Here is a 10,861-nt window from a genome sequence, read left to right on the forward strand (position 1 = left end):
AACGGGCAGACGGAACGCCTGAATCAGGAAATAGGGAAGTACCTTCGCCAACACTGCACCCACCAACCACGCGAGTGGAGTCGCTATCAAGCCTGGGCCAAATACCCACAGAACTCCTGGGTGCATATCTCACTCCTTTTCAGTGTGTCCTCGGATACCAACCCATGTGTTCCCATGGGAGACAGAGCCCGGAACTGTGCCTGCCATCGATGAGTGGTTTTTCGACAGTGTGAGCAGGTTTGGGAGACAGTACATCGGCACCTACATCAAGCTTCCCTTTCCCAGAAACGGTTCGCTGACCGGCGTCGCCGACCTACTCCACTCTTCCACCCCGGGCAACGTGTGTGGCGCTCTACCCGGGACATTCAGTTTTGTGACCCCTGCAAAAAGTTAATTGGTCCTTTCAAAATAACACTGCATCAATCCTGTCACCTACCATCTCCAGTTGCTCCGCCATTACCGGATCTCCTCATCCTTCCATGTGTCCCTTCTCAAGCCTGTGAGGTACAGCCCTCTCCATCCTCCAGTGGCTCACCCTCTCCATTTGATGTCGACGGTGCACCGGCTTATTCCGTCCAAGCCTTCCTTGACTCCAAGCGCCTGGGTGGTCGCATCCACTACCTGGTGGATTGGGAGGGGTACGGACCCGAAGAACGGTGCTGGGTCCCCGCCCAGGACATCCTCGTCCCAGCCATGATCCTGGCTTTCTACCCTAACCGTCCTGACCGCCCAGCTCCACGTCCCCAGGGAGGCCCCCTACTCAGCTTCCTAAGCCGTCAAGAGCCGCCCATGGAGGGGGGGGTACTGTAACGTCTGCTTCCAATTCACACTCTCAAACACGTAGATCCCCTGAATGCAGCTCACTTTCCAGCCCACTTTCCAGCTCACACTCTCAAACACATAGGTCCCCTAAACGCCGCTCACTCTCCAGATCCCAATCACCTGAATTCTGATCACCTGTTCACACACCTGTCTATCATTATCACACACTATTTAGTTCAGTTCTTTGCACCCCATCATTGTGAGGTATTGTTTGTTTTGTGACACACTTCGGAGCTCTATTTTTCCCGTGATTTAATCCTCCTGTGCATGATAGTTTTGGCTTGTCTCACTAACGACGCCTTTTGCCTATTCCCTGCCTGTTATCCACCTATTGCCTGATCTCCCGGACGACGTTACTAGCCTTTTTCCTGACTGTACTGTTGCCATTTTCGAGCCCCTGTGTATGACCTTCTGCCTGACCCTGGACCCAGCTACCTGCCGCCTCCTGTGGTCCTTTACAATAAACACCTGCTGCGCCCTGTGCTTGAAATCAGCTCTCTGACTCCCATCGTGTTCATTACAGCTGTAGCATAGACCTACCTCTCTACCCAGGCTATGAAATTTGACCTATGGTCTGCTCCTGCTTCATAGCATAGTTGTTTATGTATTTATTTTTATTTAGCCTTTATTTAACTACGCAAGTCAGTTAAGAACAAATTCATATTTACAATGACGACCTACCAAAAGGCCTCCTGCGGCTGGGATTAAAAATACAAAAATAAATAAAATATGAATATAGGACAAAACGCACATCACGAGAGACAACACTACATAAAGAGACCTAAGACAACAACATAGCAAGGCAGCAACACAACATGACAACATGGTAGCAGCACAAAACATGGTACAAACATTATTGGGCACAGACAACAGTGCAAAGGGCAAGAAGGTAGAGACAACAGTACATCACGCAAAGCAGCCACAACTGTCAGTAAGGGTGTCCATGTGTAACAGTGTAGGTTCCGTCCCTCTCTTCGCCCCAACCTGGGCTCGAACCAGGGACCCTTGCACACATCAACAACTGACACCCACGAAGCATCGTTACTCATCGCGCCACAAAAGCCGCGGCCCTTGCAATGCAAGGGGAAACCCTACTTCAAGTCTCAGAGCGAGTGACGTCACTGATTGAAACGCTATTAGCGCACACCACCGCTAACTAGCCATTTCACATCGGTTACACATGCTTGAGTCTTTGAATGAAGAGCTTGAGCTAAAACTGTCCAGTTTGAGTGTTTTGTGCAGCTTGTTCCAGTCGCTAGCTCCATCGAACTGAAAAGAGGAGCGACCCAGGGATGTGTGTGTGCTCTGGGGACCTTCAACAGAATGTGACTGGCAGAACAGGTGTTGTATGTGGAGGATGAGGGCTGCAGTAGATATCACAGATAGGGGGAGTGAGGCCTAAGAGGGTTTTATAAATAAGAAAAACATCGGGGATAGTCGCATTAAAGGGGTGGGAGATGAGGAAATGTTGGATGGGCAAGGAGGCATGGCTGAGTCTTAATGAAGTGGTGATTAAAGAACTTCTTGAGGTCTGACCCACAGAGAGAGAACTGCTCCTTAAAGGAACTAACTTTGTCCTTCCAGATAGCCTGAGTGCACTTATTTCTCATTTGCCTGAACGAGAGCCAGCCAGAGTATGCGTGTGCCGAGCCTTTCGCCAAATGCAATTCTTGAGGTGGAGCAACTCCGCAAGATCACGGTCGAACCAGAGGCTGAACATGTTTTTAATTCTCATTTTCTTTATGGGGGTGTGTTTGTTAACAATACCACAGAAAAATATTAAAAAAAGAAGGTCCAAGCGTCTTCGATAGAGGGGATCAAGCGGATTCCATACCATTTTACAGAGGCCAGTTCATGAAGGAAGGCTTGCTCATTAAAGTATTTTAGCAAGTGTCTATGATAAATCAGGATAGGTCGTTTCATTGAGCAGCCATTACGAACACAGGCTGTAAAACAGTGATCACTAAGGTCATTACAGAAAACACCAGACTGATACCTATCAGGATTATTTGTGAGGATAACATCAAGATGAGTAGCCTTTTCTGGGAGTTTGGAGTCATACCTTGTGGGATTGGTGATAATCTGAGAAAGATTTAGGGAGTCCCATTGCTTTAGAACTTGGTCAGGTGGTTTAAGCATGTCCCAGTTTAGGTCACCTAGCAGGACAAATTCAGACTTGGTGTAGGGGGCCAGGAGAGAGCTTAGGGCAGGTAGGGTACAGGCCGGTGCTGATGGAGGACGATAGCACCCAGCAACAGTCAACAAAGAGCTATTTGAACGTTTAATACTTAAAACCTGCAAATCAAATTGTTTGGACAGACTTGGAGACAACCGAGCACCCAAAGGTGATCCTTGGTAAAGATTGCCACTCTCTCACCTTTGGAAGATCTGTCTTGCTGAAAAAGGTTATAACCAGGAACGTTATCATCAGTATTCAAAACACTCTTCCTTAACGTCTCAGTAATGACCAACACATCTGGATTGGAGCTGTGAACCCACACTTTCAATTGATCCATTTTAGGTCATAAACTTCTAGTGTTAACATGCAGAAAACCCAGGTTTTTACGAGAGCAGAAGTCAGTGAAGCAGATATTAGAGCACAAGTCAGAATTGGGGCTTGCAGTTATATTGGTATGGAGAATCCAGGGAGAAACCATTCTCACAGTGGGGGTCCCAGCAACATCTCCGTAAGTTGAGATGCTTGTGGAGACATCCCAGGCAGTGGAACCACCCCTTGGTGTGTGCAAATGGAATGACACCAGGAACAGAGGTAGCTATATTGCTTGTTGTTTGTCAGAGACCTCGAGAGAAAAGCAATCAACTGTGGGAAGTTGAAAAAAGTTACAAAACCAATTTAACCAGGAAGCGAATCTGGTGTTTGCTATATGCCATTCACTGCTTTAGGGTTCTTTTACTGAGTCAATCAAATCATGTTGTGCTTTATCTCAGTGGTTAGAGAACACATTTAATTGACTCTTATATTTAAACTCTTCATAGAACACAGACTCATCACAATAGATTGACTTGGATGAATTGATACGATTTGACTGAATGAACGAACAAACTTACTAAATGTATCATCCATTCTTTATCTCCTTTCCTTGTTCCAGAGATGATCCGTTCAGCCACTCCTTTCCCTCTGGTTAGTCTCTTCTTCTTGTTCATTGGTTTTGTGCTGAGCAACATCGGACATATCCGGCCCCACCGCACCATCCTGGCCTTCATCTCCGGAATCTTCTTCATCCTCTCAGGTAAATGACATCACTTCTGTGAATGCATTTTGTTGAAACAAGAGATTCTTCACATTTATTTATTGAGTCTAAGTGCCAGTTTACTGGACAGAGATTAAACCTACTCCTGGACTAAACTATTTCAATGGAGAATCTCTGTTAGGCGGAGCGGCACAGGGGAACCCAAGAGCAGACGAAGAAACGGGGATGAAATGAACCATGGTATTTATTGTAACACAGGGAGATATGGAGTGCAGATCCAGGGAAGCTCGGATGAGTTGTAGGAAACTAGATGTGGAGGCTGAGGTTGGAGTGAGCTGGGTTGGGACAGGGTAAATTGGTCCAGAGGGGAATCCAGAACAGGGAAACAGGGTGGTGAGATGAGGAACAGGAGTCAGTGGCAAAATGAGCAGAGATTAAGATCTGGCAGAGTGGAAGTGGCAGGACTGAGTATTTGTAGAGGTCTTGATTGTGGAACGGGTTGCAGCTGGTAGGGATCTGCTCTGACTCCAGCACACCTGTCTCCAACCACACAATCACACACAGAGAGGGAGAGTGGCTGCAGGTCAAGGAGACACCGGATGAACACGAGGGCGTAGCAGGAGCAGATGTGACAATCTCCATGGACAATGTGTGTTAGTCCAAGACTAGGTTTAATCTGTGTCAAGGAAACTGGCTCAATATGGTTTAATTTTAAGTCCCCAGGACACATTCTTTGTTTCATCTAGTAGTGATTTGCATGCACAATTATTACTGGCATTACCTTAGAATGCAGCCCTTGTTGCGTAGTAACAAAACATTGGGGTTCTGTATCAGTGATCACACCATGAAAGCTATTCTATTTCTAATGGAATGTTGCATATCATTAACATACTGTACAAGAACACAAATGTATCACCATAGAATTACAACATCCTGCTTATGCAGAAGAATCTGTATTCTTCCTATCGCTCTCTCTCTCAAACACTTTCTCTCGTTCTCTCACACTTTCTCCCCCCATCTCTCTCCCCATATTTTTCTCTCTCCATCCCTCCTCTCTCTGCTAGGTCTGTCTCTGGTGGTGGGCCTGGTGTTGTACATCTCCAGTATTAATGATGAGATGTTGAACAGGACCAAGACCAACGAGGCCTACTTCAGTTACCAGTACGGCTGGTCCTTCGCTTTCGCTGCCATCTCCTTCCTGCTAACTGAGGTAACTTCCTCCTTGCTTCTTCATTACATTGTAGGCCCAATCCCAAATCCATAGCCTAACCTACCCCTAGAGCCTATGCATTTTGCTTACGCCTGTCAATGTAGAGTACATTGGGCTGCATTTCCCAAACTCGGTCCTGGGGACCCCAAGGGGTGCGCGTTTTGGTTAGTTTTGCTCTAGCACTACACAGCTGATTCATATAATCAAAGCTTGATGATTAGTTGTTCATTTGAATCGCCTGTATAGTGCTAAGGAAAAAAACTAAACGTGGGATCCTGAGGACAGAGTTTGGGAAATGCTGACATAGGGTCTAGGGAGATCAAATATTTTGCGCAATGATACCCACATTAAGTGTGTTGATACAGATAAGGGGACATCTAGGTTGATTGGGCAATGAACTGTTCCTCAAGGCACAACCATGCAGTTGTGATATCATTTGTTGAAGAGGATACTTACTGCAAGTTATCCTGCTCCCTTACATCTGTCATGTATCTCCAGACGGCTGGCGTAATGTCCGTCTACCTGTTCATGAAGCGCTACACGGCCGAGGAGATGTACAGACCCCACCCGGGCTTATATGGGCCACGCCACAGCAACTGCTCCGATTACTCTGGTCAGTTCCTCCACCCGGACACCTGGGACCAGCGCGGCCGCAGCCCCTCCAGCATCTCCAGCGAAGCCTCGCTCCAGATGAACCACTCCCTCCACTCCAACTACCCAGCGCTCCTCAAGTGTCCCGAGTATTACCGCATGTCCTCCTCCCCATGCTGAGGCCTGCGTGAAGCCCTGGAGCCTGGGCAGTGGGTTGCACACACATCCCCAGGAAGGGAGAGTCTGGCTGAGGTGGTAGACTAGGTTGGTCGGTCTGGAGGAGGGCGATTGGGAGGGCTGATGGGGAAGGCACCTAGATTGCGTTTTGTGACGGGGGGGGTGTGTATCTTTTTCCGTGTGTGACGACCTCTTTTGAAGACCTCTTGTAGTGCAGTTCTCTGAATTTTGACACATTTGGGAGATGGCGACCCCCCCCCCCCACAGCCGACCTTCTATCTCTGGTTTTACTCAAAGTACAGTAGAAGTAGTGATTCTCAATCAGACCTTGTTCACCTTCGCCATACAGTACATTCTCCATCTTGGTCAATATAGAAGCCGATATCTCCCCGGTAACCCACATAGGACTTCTGTCAACTGTATAACTTGTAAGATAATATACTATAAGTGGGTAGATTGAAAGTAAAAAGTTTTCCTCTCTTTATAATCTATTTATTTTGACTGTGTGGTTTAATCATCCCGTCAGAGAGCAGGATGTTTATTACAAGTATTTTATCAATTTGATTCTTTTTTTCATCGTCCATCTCACACTCAGTACTGTTAATAAAGACAGAGATAAAGTTTGTATATTTTTTTAATGGAAAGAAACCAGGAAGCTACTACTACATCCATGGAGTCCAAATGGAGTCCCTGCAGAATTACAGTATGTACATAATGCAGTGAAAAGGGGGGAATAAAGGGATGATGAAGATAAAGGAGAGAGAAAAGAGAATAGTGTGTGTGTATAGCCTCAGAACATGGTTTGATGGTCATTGAGACCATCAGATATGGAGAGCCAGTTTGAATGTAATGTAGCTGATGAACAATGCAAAGTTGATATAAACTAATCCTGATTTTTGCTGTTAATAGTGCACCAGGCACATATACACTTCTGGTCAAAAGTTTTAGAACACCTACTCATTCAAGGGTTTTTCTTTATTTTTACTATTTTCGACATTGTAGAATAATAGTGAAGACATCAACTATGAAATAACACATATGTAATCATGTAGTAACCAAAATATTTTATATTTGAGATTCTTCAAATAGTCACCCTTTGCTCATGACCGCTTTGCACACTCTTGGCATTCTCTCAACCAGCTTCACCTGGAATGCTTTTCCAACAGTCTTGAAGGAGTTCCCACATATGCTGAGTACTTGTTGGCTGTTTTTCCTTCACTCTGCGGTCCGACTCATCCCAAACATCTCAATTTGGTTGAGGTCGGGGGATTGTGGAGGCCAGGTCATCTGATGCAGCACTCCATCACTCTCCTTCTTGTTCAAATAGTCCTAACACAGCCTGGAGGTGTGTTGGGTCATTGTCCTGTTGAAAAACAAATGATAATCCCACTAAGCCCAAACCAGATGGGATGGCGTATCGCTGCAGAATGCTGTGGTAGCCATGCCGGTTAAGTGTGCCTTGAATTCTAAATAAATCAATAGACCGTGTCACGAGCAAAGCACCCCCACACCTCCATGCTTTATGGTGGGAAATACACATGCGGAGATCATCCGTTCACCCACACCGCGTCTCACAAAGACACGGTGGTTGGAACCAAGAATCTCCAATTTGGACTCCAGACCAAAGGACAAATTTTCACCGGTCTAATGTCCAGTGCTCGTGTTTCTTGGCCCAAGCAAGTCACTTATTATTGGTGTCCTTTAGTAGTGGTTTCTTTGCAGCAATTTGACCATGAAGGCCTGATTTCACTCAGTCTCCACTGAACACTTGATGTTGAGATTTCTGTTACTTGAACTCTGTGAAGCATTTATTTGGGCTGTAATTTCTGAGGCTGGTAACTCAAATGAACTTATACTCTGCAGCAGAGGTAACTCTGGGTCTTCCATTCCTGTGGCTGTCCTCATGAGCGCCAGTTTCATCATAGCGCTTGATGGTTTTTGCGACTGCACTTGAAGAAACTTTCGAAGTTCTTGAAATGTTTCCTATTGACTGACCTTCATGTCTTAAAGTAATGGACTGTTGTTTCTCTTTGCTTATTTGAGCTATTCTTGACATAATTGAGAGAATGCCAAGCGTGTGCAAAGCTGTCATCAAGGAAAAGGGTGGCTTTTTGAAGAATTTCAAATATAAAATGTATATATTTTTTTTTAAGTTTTTGTTACTACATGATTCTATGTGTTATTTCATTGTTTTGATGTCTTCACTATTATTCTACAATGTAGATAATATTAAAAATAAAGGAAAACCCTTGAATGAGTAGGTGTTCTAAAACTTTTGACCGGTAGTGTACTTGTACAAGAATACTGCTTTCTGGCAATGGAGTAAATCACTGGAAATGTAAAATGTATATTTAAAACAAGTTTTCTATCAGATTGCATATGCATAGTTACATAGGGGGGGCAGGTAGCCTAGTGGTTAGAGCATTGGGCTAGTAACCGAAAGGTTGCTAGATGGAATCCCTGAGCTGACAAGGTAAAAATGTGTTGTTCTGCCCCTGAACAAGGCAGTTACCCCACTGTTCCTAGGCCGTCATTGTAAATAAGAATTTGTTCTTAACCTTTATCTAGGCAAGCCAGTTAAATAAAATGAATGCAAGCTGTTTGGCTTTGGATTGTTGTGTGTCCCAAATGGCACCCCATGGCCCTGGCCAAAAGTAGTTTGCTATGTAGGGAATAGGGTGCCATTAGGAATTTGACATTGATAAAGGAGAGACCCTGTTAGTCACGTTTAACACAGTAAGATTTTTTTCTAACTAGAAAATACATCTTGTCTAATATACGTTATATATTTAAGCTATAGTATTTATGTCATAGTAAGACCTCATTGAACAATTAATCTTTGTACATTTTAAAGTGAATTATCAATTTAGAGGACAACTACTGTCGATGTTCAATGTTGCGACTGATGATAGTTATTGTTATTTATTAACAATATTACGTTTTTTTCCTTGTTCGGTCTCATTGACAGCCTAGAAGTTTCTACCCCCAGTGCGCAAATTGCAAAGGGGAAAAAAAGGAGAAGGGTATTGGAGGAGCGTGTGGCTAAATCTAAAACCATCCGGTAGTGTTATGGTTGTTCCACATTTCTACATTGGAGCTTCATAAAATACATATGGCATGTTTCCACTTGATAGCTTTGTTCAGTTTGAAGGATAAGTAATATATTTTGAGAAAAAATCCAAATGTTAACTGCAAAACAAATTATGAAAATATCTCACATTGTCAAACACTATTTGAGTTGTTTCTTCAGATTAGAACTGCCTTCTTGATATTTGTTACATTCTATTTGTGTTAACACTGTATATAGTTAATCATAAACATGTACATAGACAGAAATTACTTTTATATAGACTATTACATGTGTAAGTTATAACCATCTAGATGTTCTACTCATTTGTAGCCATGGTAATCCATAGAACCATTCATCTATGCAGTATATCTATTATGCCTGTGGTTATAGCTGCTTTGCCTCTTGCATCGCATATTCAAAATGTGAACTTTTGCATTTGTTGTAATACGCATATTTTAGAAAATATTCAAGTCACAGAAGAAGTCATTGGAGATGTTGAAATGTGTTTTTTTTTTTTACAATGAGTAATTTTCATGATGTTCGATGTGCAATCTACTGTATTATACCTCTGAAAATAAATAAATAAAAACTGCTGTATTTGGTGAAGTACCTCGAGGCGGAACTTCTTGTCTCCTCTTAAAATAAATGATTGTATCCACATTATACTACACTACATCAAGAGACCGATTATCTCAAATCAAATGTTATTTGTCACATGCTTGGTAAACAGTGAAATGCTTACTTCCCAACAACGCAGAGAGAGAAATAATAGAGGAATAAATAAAAAGAGTAATGATATGTGTAATGATTCTGTTGATTTATGTGATGTGTTACACGTAGTCTCCCTGTAGTATAGTGGTTCCAGGGATACTAGGACTCCTGGGGGGGTACTTGGCCTATCCGCAGGGGTAAGATTTGTGAGACCATAGGCCTACTGGTAAAATACACATGAGGGTGTACTTCAGGGGTACTCCGGGCAGAGAGAACTTCAGTAACCAAAAAAGGTAGGGAACCGCTGGTCTAGTAGTACTGTACTGTATATTTTGTACACTGCATGGCCAATGCTCTTTACTAGTATAGTAATTGATGAAGAATTCCCTTTAGACTATTGAGATATACCCCTTTTTAAGGGTATTGAGATGTGCCCATTTTACACTTAAGATGCAGTCCCCATTTTAAGAGTGTTGAGATATACCCCTCATTGTGAGTTTTGAGATGTACCCATAAGTGTATTGAGATGCACTCTTTTTAACATAATGGGGGCTGATTCAGACAAGTGATGCGTACTTAAATGGAACTTAATTCCCTTTTCATGCCCATTTCTCTGTGTATTCTGACCTTGAACTTAGCGCACACAGCAAAATCAATGGTGTACATTCAATTCTGCAAGTGTAAAATGTACACTATTTTCAGTGAACATATGAGTCTCACTGTACTGGTGTTAAAAAAAACACTATCGAAAGTGTTAGATTTAACTCTGTTGCAGTGTTCAAAGGAACTTGATTGTGGTGTTTGCATAGCTCTAATGTAGAGTAATACGCAACACCTACAGTGTAAACCATAACACTTGGTTTAGGATAGCGTTACAGTAAATACTTATTTGGGTGTTTTAACACTGTATGGTGTAAAGCCTAATTTGCATATTTCTCAGGTTGCGTTTTCTTTTTGAATAAATTGTAGAGTTAACACCCATGACTGTATTTGTTTGTGACAGAGACATGATTGTTGAACGCTTTCCTTTTAAAGGCCTCTGACTTTCCCCAAGTGAGTTCCTGGGTG

The 10,861-nt window shown here is 43.3% G+C and overlaps 1 protein-coding gene across 1 annotated transcript in view; it reads left to right on the top strand.

The window, feature by feature from the left end:
- LOC106564881 (voltage-dependent calcium channel gamma-5 subunit) overlaps positions 1 to 9,691 on the top strand; it is a 30,567-nt gene extending 20,876 nt beyond the window's left edge. The window contains exons 4-6 of the mRNA XM_014131367.3: positions 3,933 to 4,073; positions 5,099 to 5,244; positions 5,743 to 9,691. Coding sequence (XP_013986842.1) covers positions 3,933 to 4,073; positions 5,099 to 5,244; positions 5,743 to 6,015 — 560 coding nt within the window. The 3' untranslated portion in view covers positions 6,016 to 9,691. The remainder of the gene's footprint in view (positions 1 to 3,932; positions 4,074 to 5,098; positions 5,245 to 5,742) is intronic.
- Positions 9,692 to 10,861: the final 1,170 nt, after the last annotated feature.

The sequence above is a fragment of the Salmo salar genome, chromosome 12, assembly GCF_965601325.2.
Source record: "Salmo salar chromosome 12, fSalSal1, whole genome shotgun sequence".
NCBI lineage: Eukaryota > Metazoa > Chordata > Actinopteri > Salmoniformes > Salmonidae > Salmo > Salmo salar.